Raw genomic sequence first — 23,995 nt, 5'->3', positions numbered from 1 at the left:
TATTATCTGAGTTATATTATGTGCAACTACTTATGTTATAATAGGTAATTAATTTATTTTGATCTCACTCGCTCGGAAAAGATTCGTTTGCCCTTTGAAACTTTGTCAGCGAGCTTATCCCATGAATCATAACAAGAAGAGAGTTGAAATTTTCACAGAATAATGTACCTATTTCTATTGCCGCCATAAAAAATACAATAATATACTTAGTACCCTTGGCGTGCAACTCCAACTTGCACTTGAATGTTTTTTTTTGTTGCCTTTGTTGTTTTGGTTGAAATAATAATTAATTAGTGCGTGCCGTCGCAATGCGTCAGAGATAGTAATTTATAGACTTATATACTTATATATATTATGCTTCAGTGTTATAATAATCTAGCAGTTGCCCATGACTTTGCCCGCGTACATATTATTGTAAATTGAATACTTGAAAAGAGCAACCGCCGAGTTTCTTGCTGGTTCTTCTCGGTAGGAATGGCATTCCGAACCAGTGGCAGATTATTTTGACGATTCAAAAGCACTTGTAAAAGTTTATTTGAATAAAAATATTTTGAATTTGAATTTGAATTTAAAATTGCCATTTTCCATGAGATTAAGAAATTTTCCCACAGTTAAAAGCATCCTTACTTAGTCCCACCATAAGAATTCATTGTTTACCAAACAGAGCCCTAAGAATACCACTAATCATGGCCGAACTTCATACAGCCTTCATAGATACGAGTTTTATACAATCTTCCAATACCCATTTTACACAACATGTTACTTAAAATAAATAAATAAAAAAAATCTTTATTGACCAACACATTTTTTTTTAACATCTTTATTGCATAATACTATAACAAAAAATACAGGATAGACCAAGAGGCAATCACTTATTATCACTGCAGTGATCTCTACCAGGCAACTTATATATGAGACGGGGAGTCTAATGCAACTACTAATTACATACATCATAGGTAAACATTAACATATCTACACTCTAATATGTAGTAGGTACATACTACATACTTTAAAATATATAATATATACGCAAATATATATGTATACATATAAATGCACATATTTTTTTAAGATTCTCTTTTTTCAACTTTTTTCTTCCGAAATAATATTATGTAAGTATAATATTTTTTACTACATATTTACCACCTGTTAATTTCTGTTTATTAACCGACTTCCAAAAAAGGAGGAGGTTCTCAATTCGTCGGAATCTTTTTTTTTTTTTTTTTTTTTCATTTTTTTTTTTTTTTATGTATGTTCCCCGATTACTCAAAGACCCCTGGACCGATTTGGAAATTTTTTTTTTGTTTGAAAGAGTATACTGTGCAGTTGGTCCCATATAAATTTGGTGAAGATCTGATGAATATCTTCGGAGATGGAGAACAGACCTCCTCAATAGATAGGAGCAAATTGCTCGCGATCAGTGTAATAGCTCAGTAAACAGTAGGGTTTTAACTGGGCATAGCATATTATAGTACAGTGGGCCACTAAAAATTGTGAAATAAAAAATTTTCAAAAGAAAAATAAAACCGACTTCAAAAACCACAAACACTAAAAAGTAAAAAATAACTTTTATTTAGCTACACGTGTAATGTAACTACGAGTAGGTATGAAGTCGGGCGAGCTTCACTCTTGGATTTCTAATTTTGTTTTAATATGCTCGCTCGACTTCATACCTAGGTACATTACACGTGTAGCTAAATAAAAGTTATTTTTTACTTTTTAGTGTTTGTGGTTTTTGAAGTCGGTTTTATTTTTCTTTTGAAATTTTTTTAATTTAAATATATAAGTTTCGTAATAAAAATTAATTACGCGGTAACTTCCTATGAATCGGGCAAAGCGCGTGCTTTATTTTTTTCCTTTATTTTTATTACCAAATGGTAAGCAAGTACCATCAGGAAAAAATAGGTCGTAAAATGGAAAGTCACTTGAAAGGTCTAAATGCGTCTATACTCTACATATTATACAGACCCTGGCGACATACCTCTACTTCGCCTGTATATTATGAATATGTAGTATGAACAATCGATTTTTACCCGACTTCGGCAAAGCCAACCCTTCCTGGTTATGATTTTAGTATTATTTTAGTCTATGTATGTGTGTGTTTGTTTTATGCTATGCTCCACCGCCGTAGCGCTTAAACTACAGACCAGATTTTGACGAATAAAGGTGTCTACATCGATGTAAAGGTGTCAATCGATTCCTGTATATCTCTCTGTGGCATCGTAGCTCCTAAACTAATGAACCGATTTTAATTTAGTTTTTTTGTTTGAAAGGTGGCTTGATCGAGAGTGTTCTTAGCTACAATCCAAGAAAATCGGTTCAGCCGTTTGAAAGTTATCAGCTCTTTTCTAGTTACTGTAACCTTCACTTGTCAGGGGTGTTATAAATTTTTAATTTACACTTGTGATAAAATGTCAACAATTGTAAATTAAAAATTTATAACACCCCCGACACTACGGTGTACACTACGCTACGGTGCCACAGACAGATACACAGACACACAGATACACAGATACACACGTCAAACTTATAACAGCCCTCTTTTTGGGTCGGGGGTTAAAAAGGACGACAGTTAATTATATTGTTTAATGTTGTAAACAATATAAAAAATCCAATTGTAGAGAGTCTGCGTTGTTTGCGCTGATTCTGACTGACTGATTCCGCGAATGTCTCGTCTAAAGTCTGCGCCGGTTGTGATACAGTTTCAGGTGTTTATTTAAGGCTCGAGTAATCGCGGGCGCGCGTAGTAATGATAACGGTGACCCATGGGGGTTGACGCGATGTGGCGAGTGTTTGTGTGCGCGCTGGTTGCGGCTGCGGCCGCGGCTGCCAGAGAGATCAATGGTACGTTCCACGAATGCTGCTTTGTTTTCATGTTGTCCTGGTACTTTCATGTGTGATATTACAGATATTTTGAGCAGTTCTCAAACATTTCCCCATACAGTGCAGAACCTAGTAAGTATGCTAGTCCGTGCAGGATTTTGGTGCGTGCTGTATAAACCTATATTATCCTAGTGTTTGTATTTTTGAAAGGAACAAAATCTTCCAAACATATCCCAAAAAAAAAAATTGACGTTTAATTTGGTAGAGTATATTTGGATGGATTCGTGGCAAACCCCTGAAAGATGCCTTTAAAGTTTTAAAAGTTTAAGAGTGTCTGGGAGGGGGTGCCACGATACTAAATATCTGGCGATGCATGACATGATTTCAAATACTATTCCGAAGAAAATGTTAAAATTAGAGTACTTATATACCTTGACGTAAATTTTTTTTCACTTTTATTAGGTACCTGTACCTAATCTCCCAAAGCCACCATGATCAAAACTTCATAGTCGCTGATCGTTCCTCTCTTTGTTGGGGACAATACCCAGAGAAACTTTCATCTTTTATAAAATAACGAAGGTCTGGCACGCCCAGCGCGTGCCAGACCAGCTTTTGGTCCATTATGTTTTTTTTTTCAAATCGTTACAAATTAAAATGTTATTAACGTTTTTTTTTTGTTTTTGTTTTACTTTATACTAAGTAGGAGTAGGTTAAGCCAGCTACTTTGGGTGGATTTTGGTTTTTGACAATCTTACTTATAACACCCCACTTTTTGGGTAGGGGGTTAAATAGAAATCCGTCGCTGGGATGCACGCTATTTCTGTACCTTTCGTTAAAGTCGCTCGGTTAAACGGATGGGCAGGAAAAGATAACAGAAGGACAGACGGACACAACGTTTTCGCATTTATATATTATCCGAGTAAATATGGAACTATGGATTATGATGAATTACCATATTAAGTGAGTGGTTTTAGAATATTAACCTCATAATAGGCATAAACCTTCGAGAAAAGGCGTTTTCGCGGTCACGCATTTTTTGTATCTACGCACTAATTGTGGCTGCGATTGCTTGAGATTTCTCGAAGATTACTCAAAGATGTAGTCATCCATACTAAAATATACAAAATCATAATGAAAAATGAGCACTGACCTATTTCAACTAGGACTATGGTCAGGATAAGCAATGTTTTTACGCCTCTATGAATTGCCCAACACTGGCTATTTGTCCTGTCGGGGGTTCGATCCCGGGCACGCACCTCTGACTTTTCGGAGTTACGTGCGTTTTGAGTTATTAAGTATCAGTTAATTTAACGGTGAAGGAAAACATCGTGAGGGAACCTGCATGCCTGAGACTCTTGACTGTTTTCCATAATGTTCTCAAAGGTGTGGCAAGTCTGCCAATCCGCATTGGGCCAGCGTGGTAGACTATGGCCAAAGCTCTTCTAACTCTGAGAAGAAACCTGTGCTCTGTAGTGAGCCGGCGATGGCTTCATCATGATGATGAGCATGACCATATGGTCTTTTATCGATTTCACTTGAAATAAATTGTACCTACTCCAAAAGTTGTCATAATAGGTTTGAAACTTTTGAGAGATTTTGAGGAATTAGAGGATCGGGGTACAGAATTTTACCCAGGTATTTTTACATCTGGTAGGTACTTCGGTATTTGCGTCATCCGTAAAGGAATTTAGTGGTAACTGGTATCATAATATAATTCATACCCAAAACGATAATATAAACACGAATTGGTTATTTACCAGACGGGTCGCGGGCGGGTTGGGTAGAGTAGCTTTGAGAAAAACCCACTCTTTCGATGAATATTTATCATTAACTAGATGATGCCCGCGACTTCGTCCGCGTGGGCTTAGGTTTTTTAAATCCCGTAAGAACTATTTAATTTTCCGGGATAAAAAGTTGTCCATGTCCATTCCCAAGACGCAAGCTACCTCTGTATACTCGTATAAATCGGTTAAATATATTATGGGGTTTCAGGAGTCTCATGGGAACTCTAGACGTAGTAATTGAGTTTAGCCAAGCTTAAAAGGTGACAAAAAGAAAAAATCGGTCTCGGTCGGACTCGCACGCGAAGGATTCCGTACTATCACATACAAGAAATAACACGATTTTTAAAAAAAAAAATATGGCGACCATTTTGAAATTTTTGGACGGACAGCGGAGGCTTAGTAATAGAGCCCCTTTGGCATCGTTGGTGTACGGAACTCTACAAAAGAAATTATCAGGGTACTTTCGAACGTGAAAAGTGAGAGGGAAAAAAAATGGATTGCCCCATCGTGTGATATATTTTTTTTTTTTTTTTTTATTCACTATAGGTAAGCGCTTGACTACAATCACACCTGATGGAAAGTGATGATGTGGTCTAAGATGGGACGCGTTTACCTAGAAGGTGCCTATTCACTCTTGTTTTAAAGATACCCGGATTGTAATTGGTAGGAAACACAGATCGCGGAAGAGTATTCCAAACCTTAGCCATGCGTATGAGGAATGAAGACGCAACACGTTTTAATAAACGTTTTAGTCAATAAATAGGCATTTTAGAATCACTATGAGGTTCTAAATGCCCTTCAAAATGTTTAGCAACTGGTATGAACCCTACCATTTTTTTTAAATGGAATAAATCTGTCAAGACTCCTCATGCCAAGTCTTCCATGCTCAAAAACAGCATTCTTTATAATCGATGTCATTTTATTTTATTAATATTTGAGGAGCATCTAAATGGTTGCTTTTATTTTTATATGGATTTTTAAACATGGCATTTCCAAATCCGGTTAATATACCAATAATTTATGTGAAAACCTGATTACAATTAATGAATACTTAATCAAACGCAGTTTAATTTTTAGGGTCCCGTACCGGAAATAAAGGAATGCACAATGGATAAATGGAACCCTTACATGACCCTTTGTTGTCCGTCTGTCTGTATCTATATGTCAAGGTCCTCTTTCTCTACAATGGCTTGAAGTATCAAGTTGAACTATATTATACTAAACATTTTAAGCTCCATAGTTTCTAACTACTGTACAAATTTCAAGTTTCTAGAATAGTTTTCCTGGAGATTTTAATATCAAAATAAAATTAGCTGATCTTGTTATTTTATAGAGTAGAAACAGGTATACCATAAAAAACCGGATAATAATTGTCTCATATGATGAATATGTATTGTACATAATACATATGCTTAAATATCTTTAATTACGTTTTGTGTCATTCCATAGCGTTATAAAGGCGTTATAATTATGTCACTTCTGTCACCAAGTTGTTTTGTGAAGAGAATTATGCCAGTTTCCTTTTTAGTTTCAATTTATATTCTTTACTAGAGAATGCCCGCGACTTCGTCCGCGTGGATTTAGGTTTTTAAAGATCCCGTGGGAACTGTTTGATTTTCCGGGATAAAAAGTTGCCTATTTCAATTACAGGGACGCAAGCTACCTCGGTACCCATACAAATCGCTTAAGCGGATAGGTTTTTGGGAATCCCGTGGGAACTCTTTGATTTTCCGGGATAAAAGTAGCCTATGTCCGGTCCCCGGGATATAAGCTAACCCTGTACCAAACATCAGAACCGGTAAAATAGTTGGGCCGTGAAAAGGTAGCAGACTGACGGACAGACAGACACACTTTCGCATTTATAATAATATTAGTATGGATATTGTATGAATTTTCAATAATTTAAAATGGGCGAGTACAAATAAATAGCATTAGTTACCTACCCAGATAAAAGAATTAATACAGAACAAGAACAATTTTTCAAACGGGAAAACTTTTATTTACTATCATCAACATACAGAATTAGGTACATTAATTAATAACTGACAATTCTATAAAATAAACTTAAATCTAAATTAAAAGTAAAAACAAATATATACCTATTAAATTAAAAACTAGAATAAATTAAATTAAATCCTCATCAAGACCACCCCAGCGAGGCATTGTACTCAAGATGCTGGCAGCATTACCCATGTAGAGGAACTTTTTCAAACTATTTCACAAGTCAATGTTATTATGGTTACTGAAATAAGCAGCTGTGAGAAAGTGAAAATCAAATCATTTACCATTGTATTTTGATTGTCAATTATTATTTGTAAGATAATGATCCATACTAATATTATAAATGTAAAAGTGTGTCTGTCTGTCTGTCTGCTACCTTTTCACGGCCCAACAGTTTAACCGATTCTGACGCAATTTAGTACAGGGTTAGCTTATATCCCGCGGGGGACGGACATAGGCTACTTTTTATCCCAGAAAATCAAAGGGTTCCCACGGGATTCCTAAAGACCCATCCGCTTAACCGATTTGTATGCTATCGAGGTAGCTTACGTCCCTGTAATTGACATAGGCAACTTTTTATCCCGGAAAATCAAACAGTTCTCACGGGATCTTTAAAAACTTAAATCCACGCGGACGAAGTCACGGGCATCCGCTAGTATATGATAATGTTTTATGTAAACTAAACTAAAGTAACAAGGGTTCCAAACGCGCCCAGGTTTAAGAAGAAATAGACGCGGACAGACGAATGTCGCACCGGAGCTTCTTTTTACAGAACTTTACTGCTATGTAATGTTTTCAGAGTTCATTGTATAGTTCGCGACAGGTCGAGATGGCAATCGGGATGGGGACGCCCCGCACACCCGTACAGCCCCTACGCTAAGCTAGGGATAGCGCAGGTGACGTGCAGGTGTGTGGAGCGTCCCCCCGCCTCATACCCCGATTGCCATGTCGACCTGTCGTATACTATATGCATGGTTTTTTTTTACTCCACCATTCAAATGCTAATTCTAGTAAATAGGCATCTGTTAGGTAAATGCGTTCCATCTTAGGCCACATCATCACTTTCCATTAGATGTGATTGTGGTCAAGCGCTTGCCTATAATGAATTTAAAAAAATGCAATGTACTGGGTGTATATAATTGGGTGTATAGGGTATCGTTAAAAGCCTTACATCTTCTCAAGTGACACAAGTCTTTTTTTTTTTTTAAATTCTATATATGGTGGCTGTATGGTGCCCATAATAAGGTACCATTTTCAAATGTGAAACTTTTTATTTTTTAGTTCGTTTTTTGGGAGGGCGGTCAGGTTTTTTTTTTAACTATGACTTGTTGAATAATTTTGGTACAAACTCCTAAGAAATAAACACTAGGTACTTCACTTTTATTCCAATGAGTAAGATCTAAAGGAGAGTCATTATTTTTCTTTCTCGTGACATTTCTTTTATTATAACCTGTAACCTACACTTACTAGTTTATACCTTGAAGCCAACTCACAAGTCGTTGTGAATTTTTCCTTGTTTTATTTACATTCTTATGTACAAATGAATAATTGCTTTTTGTTTGTATAGTTTTTATTACGCAAAATACTATAACTAAAAAAAAAATAAGTTTTTCGACCTAGTTATAAAAAATAATAAGGCACAAAAATAATAGTACCTATTAGTAATCCATGTAAGTATGCCAATATTTCCTTATATGTAGTTCATTCACCTTAACAGCATTTCAATTCAAGGTTCCATCTGTAATCAAAGCCTGCTCGCAATCTTTAACACCTTTAATAATATCCGTATTACGTGCAAAACTATAAACTTTCCGCAAAACTATAATTATAAACGTGTTTTCTCTTACATTTACTGTGTGGCTACACTATCGGAATTCGGCAAATGATTCGCGAATAAAAAAAAAATAGATTAGCGCTTGGCTGCGACCAGACCTGCTAGCAAGTGATGATGCAACCTAAGATGGAGCGCGCTTGCCTAGAAGTTGCCTGGTTGATGCGAATAAAATAAAGTAAAAGTAAATAAAATATTCTTTATTGTACACCAACAATACATAGTAACATATAAATAACATTATAGATTTATGTACAAAAGGCGGCCTTATCGCTAAAATAGCGATCTCTTCCAGGCAACCTTAGGGTGAGGAGATAATAAAAATTAAAGAAAGTGGAAGGGGTGTACTAATAAAATAAAGTAAATAAACATAATGTATATATATAAAAATTTAAATTAAATAATTAAGAAAATAATAATAATAATACTACAGTAAATAAGAAAGGAATAGGGATAGGAATAGACGACAGATACATAAATAACGACGGTAGATAAATAAGGGTTTAAACTCTGTTTTTCCGGGATAACTAATATTACCACAGGGAGACTATTTGCTGTCAGAATGTCGCATCTTCCAGCCGGTTGATTTGCCAAACACAAAATATTTACCGTGTCTCGTATAGTGTGACTAGTTCATTTGCCGAACTATCGTAAAATTTGCCCGAACTCGAATCCCGATAGTGAAGCCTGACCATTGAAACTTTGTCATACTCATCAATCCAATGATCGCTGGCCCACTACTGAGCACAGGTCTCCTCTCAGAATGAGAAGGGCATATGGCCTAAACCATAGTCAGCCACGCTGGCCCAGCGGAGATTTTTTTTGGCAGACTTCACACACATGTGAGAACTCTCACGGTATGCAGGTTTGCTGATGATGTTTTCCTTCAACGTTAAAGCAACTAGCAAGTAATACTTTATTGCTTAAAACGTAGTAGCCAGTAGGTACATATAACTCTGAACAAGTGTAAATTAAGAATTTATAACACCCCCGACAAGTGAGAGTTACAGTAACTAGAAAAGAGCTGATAACTTCCAAACGGCTGAACCGATTTTCTTGGATTATAGCTAAGAACACTCTCGACCAAGCCACCTTTCAAACAAAAAAAAACTAAATTAAAATCGTTTCATTACTTTAGGAGCTACGATGCCACAGATAGATACACAGGTACACAGATACACACGTCAAACTTATAACACCCCTCTTTTTGGGTCGGGGGTTAAAAATTAGAGTAGCGTACCCGGGATCGAACCCTAGACCACTAGACCCACCAAATTGAGGCCGACGTCTATCAGCACTTAACAATTGTAGATCAAAGATAGTGGCTCTAGTATTATGTCAGCTCACTGGTGGCGTGTCACAAGATCATGACCACGGCCATGATGTAACTGGGAAGCGCGGTTGAACAATGGCGTTTCATAATAAATAATAATCAATGAGGAGCAATTACCTATGCGCCTTCGTAGTAAGCATGCTTTTGTCTTGTTATAAACAAGGATAGGTATTACAGATAGACCGGTTTAATTTTTTTTAAAGAATATTAACCATAATGACTAATACTCCCCTTTCCCCTCCAATTAAGCGTAAAGCTTGTGCCAGCTGGAGTGGGTACGACAATAGTGCAACGGGTGGGGTTTGAACCGCCGACCTTTCGGAATTCAGGCCGCTCCTCAACCGTTGAGCTATCGAGGCTAAATTCCCGTGATTTCGTTCGCATGGATATAGGTTCTCAAGGTACTTGGTAGAATTTCTCAAAATCCTTCTTAGTGCGGGTCAGCATGAACTGACTACAATCACACCTGATGGAAAGTGATGATGTGGCCTAAGATGGGACGCGTTTACCTAGAAGATTCCTATATATTCTGGTTTTAATCATACCCGAATTGTAATTGGTAGGAAACACAGATCGCGGAAGAGTATTCCAAACCTTAATCATGCGTATGAGTATGATGACGCAAAACGTTTCGTGCGTGTAGATGGAATGTCGACGACTTAAGGATGGAAACTCGCCCGACGTCTTGCGGTTCGGTGGTAAAATGGTGAAGGGGGGACAAGATCGAAAAGTTCCTGTGCACACTCTCCGAAATATTTATAATTGTATATCCTATAAAAAACCGATAAGCTGGCGACTTTACGGCGGTAAACGAGACTTTGACGTTTCGCTAGTTTGAACTTTTGCCGGAAGAATCCCCGGCTGAGTTTGTTGTGGGCTCTTCTCAGACCTGGACGCGTTTGGAACCCTCTTAGCTTAAGCTTTAAGTTTACGTAATTAATTATCACCATTAGGTACATCATTATCTTAGAAATCCACGAATTGACATTCAAAAAAGTACAATGTATTGTGAATAAATGACTTTGACTTGGAGGGAAAGGGGAATTTAAATCATTTTGACGTAACCTATTAATAAACTTGAAAAGTATATTATAACGGAACGTTTTTGGGCAGTAGTTTACCGGTAATTGTTTACAAAAAATGTAAATAGAACCGGAATTCGAAAATTATACCTATGTGGAATATTTTTTTAAATAATTTGCATAAATATAGTACCTATTATAATATAGATAACAGGTTTTTTAATGGTACCATTATTTTTGCTCGCTTGCCAACTCGTGACATGAACAAGTATTCGCGAAACCGGTGGCGGCAAAATTAGCTTGGACCCAAAATATAGGATCAAGATTTTTAGTAGGTACTGTCAAAGACGTTAGTCGTTTAGCACCTTAATGATCATATTCGCGTGGCAAGGTTATGCACATGGGATAGGTGTGTGTGTGGAGTGTTTGAATAGGAAAAGGCGAAAAATATCATACTTCATTGGTTTTTGCACATTAATAGTGACCTTACTTTTGTTATCATAACCAAAAGTCGATGATTTGGGTTGTGCACGACTATACAATTAAATACATGAAACCTTTAATTCATCATCAAATTCATTACAATAGGAAATTAAAAATTATCATCCCTGTATAGTACCTATCAATGAAAACATAATATCCATACTATCGGTATCCATACTATAAATATTATACATGCGAAAGTGTGTCTGTCTATCTGTCTGCCTGTCTGTCTGCTACCTTTTCACGGCCCAATAGTTTAACCGATTCTGACGAAATTTGGTACAGGGTCAGCTTATATCCCGGGGATGGACAAAGGCTACTTTTTATCCCGGAAAATCAAAGAGTTTCCACGGGATTCCTGCATGCAAACTGTGGAATCAACTCCTATCGGCGGTGTTCCTACTAGATTACAACATTTTACTAGATTCAAGGGGCGGACCAATAAATTCCTGAAAGGCCGACAACGCAACGGCGGTTGTTCTGGTGCTGCAAATGTTTATGAACAGCGGTAATCACTTAACATCAGGTGACACGCTTTCTGGTTTGCTCGCTATTTTTTTTACAAAATAAAAAAATATAAAGTTAAAAATTTCTACTACAAAAAATTTCTTTAAAAAGCAATTTTTGATCTCAAGAATTTTTTGCATATTTTTTTGTAAAAAAAGATTGATCATGGCAGTATTAGTTTTTGACTAGACAATCCTCGATTTATTTTACATAAGTAATTTATGGGCTCAACAGATTTATATTATCATAGGTTAAACTACTAACTAATATTGAGTAAGTATATTTTTATAACGTTCATGTTAGCGTATGATTGAATTAAATCAATACCTACTTGTTTCACGCATATTATTAACCAGTTTTTTTAGTTTCCTATTCTTAATCAATTAAACTGTAGATTTTTCTGGTTATAATCTCGTTAATCAAAGCTACGTTATCAATTAACTTTAGTAGTTTAATTTAAAGTATGTATTTCACAAATAAGGAAGTAATTTTTTTTTATTTACAGCCGTTGACCTACTATAACTAGATCAATGCCTAAAGCCTTAAACACACTTCAAAAATATCAATTAACGAATAATAAGTTTAAACTTTAAATTTTTTTTTTAATAACGACGAATAATAACGGTTTAAATGACTGAAGCTTATTCATAAAACAAAATATTAAGTTCAAAGCATATTTTTTACCTGTGATTTTCATCCGCGTGGTTTTAGGTTTTTAAAAAATCGGTCAAGTGCGAGTATGATTCGCAACGAAGGGTGCCGTAGGTATCATCGTACAAGAAATAACACTTTTTAATTTTTCTGGCGACCATTTTGATTTTTTTTATTATTTGTTATAGCTGCAATAGAAATGCACATTCTGTGAAAATTTCAACTCTACCTGTTACGGTTCATGAGATAGGTACAGCCCGTTGACTGACAGATAGACAGACGGACGGAAAAAGGAGGCTTAGTAATAGTAATTATGGTCCCGTTAGCACCGAGGTCCAAAATTCCGTTATGGAGGTTTTGGACCTCGGACGATCGATGCTCGGACGGCCTTTATCGTATCAGGTCTTTTCTAAATAAGTATATTGTTATTTTCTTGTACAAAAAGACCAGTTCCGACTGCCGAGGTTGTTCTATCTGGAAGATTATAAGTGATGCTTAGGACCCCAAAACGGCCTCTACTGAATCGGGTCTTTTCTAAATATGTTATTGTTTTCTCGTAGAAGAGATTCAGTTTCGACTGCCAAGGTTGTTTCATCTGGATATCTATTCAAAGCGCTGTTTGGCCCTCGAAACAGCCTCTACCTATTGGCCGCTTCCAAAAAATATTGTTTTTATCTTGAGAAGATGACCAAGTTCTAACTGCCGAGATTGTTTCACCTGGATATCAGTTCAGACTTCAGAGCGATGTTTGGGACCTCGAGCTGGCCTCTACTGTCGCGGGTCTTTTTTTTTGCGGAAGTCCATGATATACTAGGAACCAAAAGCTTAATTTGCTATAATCCGCCAACCAACGAAATCTGTATGGTGCAACGTGCAGCATGTGACATGCACCGCCCGCCCTCCCACTGATAAGCTGGCTTTTCCTGCATGTTTATCAGTGGGAGGGCGGGCGGTTCATGCTGCATGCTGCGTGTTGCACCATACAGATTTCGTTGGTTGGCGGATTATAGCAAATTAAGCTTTTGGTTCCTAGAAGACGATTAAACTCGGTTCCCAAGGTTGTTTCACCTGGATAATTATTATGAGGGATGTTTTGAACCTCAAGTAAGCCTCTACCGTATCGAGTATTTTCTAAATATATCGTTATTTTCTTGCAGAAGATGATCAGATTCGACTACCAAGGCTGTTTCACCTGGATAACTATGAGCGATGCTTGGGGCCTCGGGACGGCCTCTACTGCATGGGGACCGTTCGCATGTCCGCGGACAAACCCAGCGCGGCATTCAACTTTATTAAGGTAAGGTTTTATGATACCAGTTCAGGTTTTACCTACTTACGTCCACGTTAATTTAGGTTTTTAAAAAATCCCATGGGTCTTTGATTTTTCTGGGATAAAAAGTAGACTATGTTCGTCTCCGGGATGCAAGCTATCTCTGTACCTTTCATCATAATCAGATTCTTGGGTGGGCCGTGAAATTGAAAAGGTAATAGCAGATAGACACACTTTTGCATTTATAGCATTAGTATGGATATTACAAGATCCGATCTTCGGTACTTAGTCTTAGAAATCGGAGGTCCCAGGTTCGGGCAATTTTGACAAATTGGCCTGTCGCTCAACTTTGATCTATTTGGAAGCCTTTGTCACGAAATAAAAAAGAAACTTTGGTCGTGGTTACCATTTCAGAAAAAGAAATAGATATATTATACCTACCTTATAATGCCTAAATAAAAAATAATCTGGTTTGAACTCTTAACGAACGTAATCCTGCTCTACCAACATTCTTCAATCAACATCGTTCTAACAAACTTCTCTTTATGTCCAGGACTACTCATCGGACTCCCAGAACTTCGATCGAACGTTAGTCCATCGAGGCTACTGCCTATCTTCACGCTGTCCTTCCAAGGAGGTGAACAGAACGCTTCGCTTCGAACGATGCATAGAACAGCAGGCACTATCGCCTGGTATCCGCGCATCACTGGAGAGCATATCTTGCAAAACGCACGAAGACCTGAGGGTCAAACAACGAGGAATGGACACCCCGCAACGTATAATGCTTGGAGTGATTGTTGTGATACTCTTCTTCAATGTGATTGGGACGCTGTATCATTTGGCTACGAATGGTGAAGGCAGTAAGTATTTTGTAATTTTTTTCTAATAGTTGTGTGCCAAATGGATTCCCCATCGGTAATCTCAAAAATCTTCCGATATTTTGAGTAGGTTTTTAGGGTTCCAGACCTCAAAAGGAAAAACCGGCCAAGTGCGAGTCAGACTCGAGCACCGATGGTTTTTCCATTGATGTTGGAAGCGCGACCTTTATTCTAAGGTTTTCTTAATATACTTACTTAAAAATAATAAGGATTTAGTAGGTATGTATGTTTGTATTATTGTGTATTGACCCAGTTAAAAGGAGTATTGACATTGACATTGTATATTATATTACAACAAAAATGTTTCACAATTAAATAATATATTTTATATAATAAAAACAAGTTACCCGCCTATAATAAATACACTGCCCATTTATAAATTACAAATTGTACGAAAATATAGGTATACGTTGTATTAAAATATAATCGTTGTTGTATTAAAATGAGGCGTTCTTATAGCACGATGGACCAACGATATAAAGAGGCTGGCGGGAAGTAGCTAGATGAGGAAAACTGAGGACCGGGTGTGGTGGTGCTCTTTAGGGAAGATGATGAGATTTCCGATGATGATCATGATATGATGATTAAAATATCATCCATCATCCATCCATCAGCTTGTATGGGTCCACTGCTGGATATAAGCCTTTCCAAGAGCGCGTCACCAAACTCGGTCCCCAACCTTCCTCATCCACCCGCTTCCCGCCACCTTCTTCAGGTCATCGGTCCAGCGGGCTGGAGGTCGTCCCACACTGCGCTTACCCGTGCGATTAAAATATAATTAATAAAATTTCTTAATTAACCACCTACCATAAAATTTAATGAGATATGTTAATACAACTGTAATACAAATATTTTATACAAAACGTCATCAGTAATAAATTATTATTAAAGAAATAATTTACAGAAATCTGGAAACCGCACGTAGGTATATTCATTTATTATAATATATAGAACGTGCCTAAAAAAATTCATTGAGTTTTAATGGGTAACTAGATTATGCCCGCGTTTTCGTCCGCGTAGATTCAGTTTTTTTAGTTAAAATCTGGTGGGAACTCTAATTTTCCGTGATAAAAAGTAGCCTATGTTACTCTCCAGGTCATTAACTATACCCATGCAAAAAAACACGACAATCCGTTGTTTAGTTGCGGCGTGATTGAAGGACAATCCAACAAACAAACAAGGAACCAAAAGCTAGTTTGCTATAATCCACTGAAAGGTGTATATTAGGTATACTTAGCAAATGAAGCTTGTGGTTCCTTGTATATCATGGACTTCCTTAAAGTAACTGCTTCTATATAATAAACAAACATACTTTGGCATTTGTAATTATTTTATGGTTTTTATGGACGGCGCTGAGAAGCGTAGGGGGAAAAATATTTTATGTAAAATGTCATCAGCAATAAATTATTAAGTTGATCTTAAACAAAACTTGCTCCAAATTATTATTAGCGGACTGATTTGGAATTTTGTTTATCTGGATTTGACGAAAATCTCGTTAGCACTGTTTCTTGTTTTCATGTTATTATCATCTTCTAAATTATTATTAGCCTACTAAGTAGATGATCACCACTACTTTAAAAGGTTCTTAAAAATCCCTTGGGAACTCTTTGGTTTTTCGGGACAAAAAGTTCCGTCCTTTTAAGATATAAGGTTACCAGGATATAGTCATTATTTCATGTAGGATAACTAGTGTTTCCTATGTTACATCATACCTACTCAGCCCCACAAAGGATTTGCGCGCGCGATATAATGGCATTACAAGTTTATAGCGGTTTCTAGTACGCCAATTATTTTATAAATATTAAGTAAGTATCTATATCTGTCTTCCACAGAAAGCAAGCTGCTAAAAGCATGGTCCATACAGTCGAATTTCGCTCGACTCACCGCCACATACGAAGACGGAGACCCGAGGTTGTCTGCGCTGAGTCCCATACAAGGAGTCAGGTAATCTTCATCATTTTTACCCGACTGCGGCGAAGCCAAAAGGAAGAGTTATGATTTTAGCAGTCTACGTATGTATGTTTGTATCCAGATTCTGTGTATTCCACCGTAGCGCCTAAACTACTGTGCCGATTTTGATGAATGAGGTGTCAATTGATTCGTTGTAAAGATCTGGGTGACATAGGCTATATTTTATACGAAAAAATTGCCCTAACGGATGTTACATCAAAAAATGTGTTGGTCTCCAAAAAGTTTTTTTTCCTATTGTATCATCTGTGGCATCGTAGCTCCTAAACTAATGAACCCATTGTAATTTAGTTTTTTTTTGTTTGAAAGGTGGCTTGATCGATATAATCCAAGAAAATCGGTTCAGCCGTTTGAAAGTTATCAGCTCTTTTCTAGTTACTGTAACCTTCACAGTTTGTCGGGAGTGTTATAAATTTTTAATTTAAACTTGTTAAACCTTTATTAATTTACGATGTCAATTAATTATTTAATACACGTTTTAACAACACAAAACTGGCAAACGCTAATTGCTATTTTATTAATTTATCTTTTGTATTATTAATTGATTGTACAGAAGAATTGTAAAGAAGATTTATATAATGTTACAAAGACTGTCATTTATTATAAGGCAAATATTTTTTTCTTGAATAAAGTTATCATAATTTATGTTATACATTATTCATTAGGTAAAGGAAAAGTAAAAAATATTTATATTATCTTCTACATGCGACTCATCTAATAATAATTAATTACCTGCGTCAAGGAAAAATAATTAAATAATAAAAAGGATGAAAAAAACGACGGAGAGGTACCACAATAATATTGTCTTATAATAATATATGAATTTAAATAAATAAAATACATATACTATACCAATAACATTTCTAAGGTTCTGTATCTAATGAACCGTAAATAGGCAGAGAGCTGAAAATTTCACAAATGGCTGCCATATTAAAAAAAAAAATTATGCATGCTTGTACGATGGCACGGAACCCTTCGTATGCGAGTCCAACTCACAATTGGCTGACTTTTATTTCAGGCAAACAACACATTGACGTACTTAAATACAGAATTACACATGCGTTTTTCAGAAGAGAATCTAAGAGTTTTCAAAATATTTCTTGAATTTTAAAAGTTACACTGTTTATTGTAAGTGTACAAACTCTTGCTTATTGTATAGAAGCAGGCGTTACTTTGCTGAAGTCCATGATATACACAGAATCAAAAGCTTAATTTGCTATAATCCGCTAAAAAAGCAAATCTATATGGTACAAAATGCAGCATGTGATCAGCACCACTCGCCCTCCCCCTGCTAAGCATGCAGGAAAAGCCAGCCACCAAGCAAGCCCCTAGTACTACCACGCAACACCACACAAATCCACTATAACACGTTTCGCTCCTTGTAATGTCTACATCTCCTGAGGATGCTCTGGTGTCGGAGCGAAACGTGCGTCGAGTGGTTTTGGGATTTGTGTGGTGCTACGTGGTGGTGGTGCGTATTGCTTGCTTTTCCTGCATGTTTATCAGTGGGAGGGCGGGCGGTGCATATCGAATGCTGCATGTTGCACCATACAGATTTGTCTGGTTTGGCGAATTATAGCAAATTAAGCTTTTGGTTCCTAGTATGTGACTTCCGCAAAGGAAAGCCTGCTTCTCTACAGCATTTAGGTATTCAATTTTAAAATCTAGATCTTGTAACCAACTCTTGCTTGACTCCAGGGTCCTGCTGCTGTCGCTGGTGATCATGACGCACGCGGCGGAGATCCAGTACAAAGTGCACCTCTACAACCCTGAGTACTTTGAAAGGGTAAGCCTCTTTAACACGTTAACATCATTGACTCGCTTGCTTTAAGTATTAGCACAGAACACTTAACACCTTATAAGTATAGAAGGCTCATTCCACAAAGACTTAATAAATAACGACCTTGTCGAAGCAATAAAGACCGCAATAATACTTAGGTTCTCCGTGCTGCAGTGCTGCGCGAGCATATCGCATCACTGCGGTATAAATAGATTCCGGTCAAGTGCGAGTTGTACTACACGAAGAGTTCCAGACGGACGGATAGCAGAGGTTTAGTAATAGGGTCCCGTTGGCACTCTTCGGGTTTTGGTACCCTAGAAACAAGAGTGAATAGACAACTTCTAGGCAAGTGTGCTCCAACTTAGACCTCAATAAAAAACCCTAGCCAAACTTGGCACTAGTCATACAAAAGTACTAGCTTGTAAACGATAAAAAAGACATTAACTGAATTTTCTCTCACTCCTGTTATATTATATTCTATGATATGATTACCAGGTGCTGCAGCAGTCAGTAACCATGTTGATAAGGAACGGTTCGGCGCTGACGCAGCTCTTCATCGTCATATCCAACTTCCTGTTCGCGTACAGTATGTTGCTGTACTCCAAGAACTCACAAAAACAGCTCGGGTTGGCACAACTACCTATGTGCATACTGCATAGACTCGCCAGGTAAGGTCTTTAAACCAAATTTCACTGGCAAGTTTTCTTGTGGAAGTTCAACTTATGTGTATTTTACTGTACAAAACTATAGACGTTGATACGCTACCAAAAATTGGTAAAGTTACTTTCAAGGAAAATGCAGTAAAACTCAAAGAGCAAGTACAATTCTTTATTTTTAGGCAGCTGTGCAAGTTTTTAGATCCCTGAATCAAATTGATCGTCTCCATATGTGATCTCCACTAATTTCGGATTTCCTCGTCAAGACTTGTGGGTGCCAGATTCAGCAGCATATTCCTGACTGCAATTAGAGTAGCTTTCTATGGACCGTACTATGTGTTTCCTCAGATGGATGCTTAGTTTACGCATTAGCTGACCCGTAGCAGATAGTATGATAAGCATCGGAGTCTTGACAGACCCCTGGCATGATCTGCAGATTACAATTTTACCATCATCATCAACAACCGATAGACGTCCACTGGACGTAGATCTGTTGTAGGTATTTTCACCAGCCACGGTCTTGCACTACCTGAATCCAACAGCTCCTTGCGACCCCAACATCTATCGGTTTTTCAAACTATGTGCCCTACCCATTACCACTTCAGCTTCGCAACCCATTCTGCTATGTCGTTTACTTTGACTCTTCTACGGATCTCCTCATTTCCGATTTGACCACGTAGAGAGACACCGAACATTGTAACAGTGTGACATTGTGACAGCTTGTAATTTTGTAATAATAAGAAATTATAATGGTCTATTGCAGGATAATACCAGTACACCTGCTATTAGTGGGTTTCGCGGCGACGTGGTGGCGGCAGACGGGTGACGGACCACAGTGGGAGCTGACCGTCGGTGCTGAGAGCGACATCTGTCGCAAGAAGTTCTGGACGCACGCCTTATTCCTGCACAACTTCATTTACCCTGACGAACACTGCTTGTTACCCACCTGGTAAGTCTACTGATGGCAGTGCGAGGTGGTATTAGACCGATGAGAACCACAGTGAGAGTTGGCTGTTGTTTGTCGCAAGAAGTTCTGGATGCATGCCTTATTCCTGCACAACTTGATACTGCGAGATGGAGTTAGACGGGTAACAGTTGCAGTGAGAGTTGGCTGTTTGTCTGTTGCAAGAAGTCACCCTACGCCCTTTACCAATTGTTTTTAATAACAAGATTTTTACTAGCGTATGTTCCCATCAATAATCTTATTAAATTGCATTTTTTTTTTAATTTGCAGGTTCCTAGCGGTAGACATGCAACTGTACATCGTGGCTGCTTTTTTGACTCTGTACCTGATGCAAAAGAAGAAACGTCAGATCCCCATCCTGGCGACGCTGTTCATCGCCTCGTGTGTAATGAACTTTGCACTCGCGTATGTGAACGAGTGGAAGTCACTGCTCTACATCATGGTGCCTGAGTAAGTAACTGAAAGACGTGTTTAGATACAGGGTCACTGATAAAACGGCATGAACATTTGACCTCTATTATAACTCCTCTAAGGGGTTCCATTAAATAGCTCTGAGTTTCGATACGGGATCAAATAAGAATGAAGGAGATCTGTAGAAAAACTAGAGTAACCGATGTAGCCCAACAGTTTGCGAAGTTGAGGCGAGACACATAGTTCCAAGAACTGATAGATGTGCTAGATTGAGATTTCGGGCGCAGTGTTGGCAGACCCTGACCCTACAAGATACAATAGTGGACGTCTATTGGTTAAAGACGACAGTAATATTTTTTCGTTTACAGATGCGCACTCATTTCCTCTAATTAATTATTTCATCATTATCATTATTATCAACCGATAGACCACTACCACTGAACATAGAAAATTCCACACGTCAGTTTTGTGTCTATGTTGTCTGTTCAACTAGTGGGAGGTCTTCCAATGCTGCGCCGGTGCGAGGTTGCCATTCTAGCACCTTGAGAACCCAACGTCTATTGGTTTTTTGAACTATGCGCCCTGCCCATTGCCATTTCACTTCGCAACCCATGGGTTTACAACCATTGAGCTATGTGGATTACTCTTTTTCTCCTATGGACTCATGCCTGATAGATCAATTAATTAATTTCTATTAAGGGAGACCAATAGATGTTTTGGCTTTTTGAAGATGTAGCATTTGGAACTGATTTTTCCAGGAACGTCCGGCAGACTTTCCGTGGCATCTCATCGTTCTCCCAGTTCTACACGGCGCCGTGGGGCAGCCTGCCCGCCTGCTTCATGGGCCTTCTCACTGCACACGTACACTTTGACCTTCAGGAACAGGGATATAAAATTTCCAAACACAAGGTCAGTTTTTATTTCTTTTTACCAACCACTCTTTCCTTTTGACGCCCCTTTTGATGACCTCAGATTGTGGTCTTCTACGTGGAAGGGCTCAGATTTGATCCCCGGCAGGGGCAATTTGTGAATTTGAAATTTCTTTGTGTCTGGTTGGGTCTGGTGAGAGGCTCCAGCCGTGACTGTTGACAGCCGTGCTGCCAAGCGATTTAGTATCTGTACGATGCCGCGGTTTGTTGTCAGCTTCTCCCATCTCGCCCTCTTCCTCTCCACCTCAGTCCCCGTCACAGTATGCCTTGGGATAGCAGTCCGTGCGGCTCACAGTCTCATTCATGCCACGTCGGAACCTTTTGAAAAAGTACACCTCGGAAGGGTTCGGAACTAGTTGCGCGTATACCTACTAGTCATGTGTAACTTGTGACGGAAGGTACAGGTAGCACGCAGGAGTTTAAATGAAAGACTTTGACTTTAATATACTTATTTATTTCTCAGTGGTTCGAGTGGATGTTCCACCTGACTTTGCCGCTGTACATGGCGTGGATCCTGGCCGGCAACGCGATCCTGGAGCACACGACGCACGTGGCCACCGCCGCCTACGTCGCCATCGAGCGGCCGTCCTTCGCGCTGCTAGCAGCATTCACGCTCCTCGGCATCGCCAACAACATCGATGGTAAGGGTATTTCCTAATGGTTCGAGTGGATGTTCTACCTGACTGTGCCGCTGTATATGGCGCCAATTTTCTCTGGGACGAGCCCAATGGGCAATTGCGCAAAGGGGGCACCGATGTGTTCATACGATATTTCAGAGTCTCCTAATATGCGTTGAGGGTGGCCACCGAGGAGGGTTTAGTAGGTAAAAATTGTACATAACCCGATGTCTTTCCCAAGACGTCGGGGATCTTAGGAAGACTTCCCCACCGTTAATAGAAAAAAGGGGTTAATAATTTTGTTATGTTGTTTCACAGGCAGGCTCCGTCGAGCGTGGGCGTGGCGAGGATGGGCCACCATCGGCCGCATGTCGCTGTCCATCATGATGCTGCACTGGCTCGTCAACGTGTACATCGTGGGCACGCGCCGGACGCTCACTGAAGCCTCCGTGATGTCCATTGTGAGTACAACATTGAGACAATGCCCATTACAAACAAAATGCTGACGGCCCGAATGACCGATCCACTACTAAGTAAAGTAATTTTTGTCCTGTCCACTTCCTTTAACATTGATGGAAAACATCGAGAGGAAACATGTATATCGGAGAGTTCCTCTTAGTGATCTGCCAATACGCACTTGGCCTAAAACCTTTCTCACCCGTGCACGGTGCGCATTACACTCCACTGAGTGTAATGCGCCAACATTGCTGACCCACTGGTCAGCAATGTTGGCCAGGGTGGTGGATTATGGCTTAAACCCTCCTATTTCTGAAAGAAGACCCATGCGCAGTAGGTACGCTCAGTGGGCCGGCGCTGGATAGATGTAAATATATGATGATGAGGACTTTAATAGGACTAATGTAATCTTGTACGTTTTCAGAGTAGCGACATGTTGGGGACGATGTTTTGGACGACGCTGTTGGCGCTGCCTGTGACGTTGCTCGTGGAGTCGCCCATACTGCGCTCCTGCACAGCGCTGCTATCCTAGCACTCAACAACGATCGCACCAATCTTTACGACTGGTCTGAACTTAGTGCGTGGCATACATAACACGCAATAAAGGTACAGACGAAGCTCAGAGCGGTCAAAAAGTTTGGTTCTAGCTGTATTACATACCTACCTACTTGTGCCTACGTGCGCCTGTGATATTTAGTGTTTAAAATAGGCATTCTGTAATGGTAAAGGCACATTGCGGGAGTGTAGAAGCGACTTTTCTGAAGTCTCGCAAAGCTCAGTGAGCTTTCCATTCTAACTACATATTTGTGAACAATAAATTCTCGAGAACCCGCGCATTCGGGCCTGTTTTTAAGTTTGCTTTACACTTTTGTACATTAGTCATTAGTCATTACTTATTGGAGATAAAGCTCTGCTGCAATGTGCTTTAAACTTAAGTTTGTTTTCGTACTTAAGTAAGTGTTTCCCAAAAGGATTTTCAAAAACAAATGGTGTTTTGCACCATTTGTTTATTAACCCTGTGAGAAAAGTTCCCAGCTTACCTTCCTAGCATAGAAACTTATTGTAGGTATCTAAGCTAAGAGTCAACGCATATTGCATGAAGGTTCAAACATAATACTGTGTTGTTATGTATTGTGAGCCGAGAGACGGCGATAAGTCATTCATTTTATATAAAGAAGTCTTAGATAACGTTTTGTACGCTTTTATGAAAAGATATATCAGTAGTCACATTCAAAATCGGACAGAAAAAGTATGGCTTTGACTTTATTTCGTTCATAGCAGAACTAAAAACCTTGTCAAAGTATAAATCAGCTAAATGACCCACCCAGTTAGGTTGACGGATCACACTTTTTGACATCCGTAGACTGTAGTTGATGCCGTAAGCTCATCTTGTAATTTTTCATTCAACGAAGAAGTGCATACTAGTCTCTGTTGCAATATGGCGACACAGTGATGTGTCTGTAGCTTTAGACTGCCAGACAGAAACTGTGCGTAAACGTTCAAATGCTAACAGGCATCTCTTACTGATTTCATTCACAAACGTATCTTAAAACGATGAAAGAGAGGAGTCGCAAAATTGTACCTGTTGGCATTTGAATAGAGTTACCTACGTGCCACCTGTAACGGCCGGT

At 38.6% G+C, this 23,995-nt stretch overlaps 1 protein-coding gene across 1 annotated transcript; it reads left to right on the top strand.

Annotated features, from left to right (window-relative positions):
- Positions 1–2,718: 2,718 nt before the first annotated feature.
- LOC123870653 (O-acyltransferase like protein-like) lies at positions 2,719–23,776 on the top strand. Its single transcript, XM_045913999.1, has 12 exons — positions 2,719–2,844; positions 13,593–13,732; positions 14,259–14,565; positions 16,416–16,527; positions 18,250–18,337; positions 18,827–18,999; positions 19,751–19,936; positions 20,222–20,401; positions 21,121–21,271; positions 21,755–21,932; positions 22,227–22,369; positions 22,789–23,776. The coding sequence occupies exons 1-12, from the start codon at positions 2,766–2,768 to the stop codon at positions 22,894–22,896; spliced, it is 1,845 nt and encodes a 614-aa protein (XP_045769955.1). The 5' UTR covers positions 2,719–2,765; the 3' UTR covers positions 22,897–23,776.
- The last annotated feature ends 219 nt before the right edge of the window (positions 23,777–23,995 follow it).

This window comes from Maniola jurtina, chromosome 13 (assembly GCF_905333055.1).
Source record: "Maniola jurtina chromosome 13, ilManJurt1.1, whole genome shotgun sequence".
NCBI lineage: Eukaryota > Metazoa > Arthropoda > Insecta > Lepidoptera > Nymphalidae > Maniola > Maniola jurtina.
The sequence above is the reverse complement of the archived record's forward strand: the minus strand, read 5'-3'. Positions and strand labels throughout refer to the sequence as shown.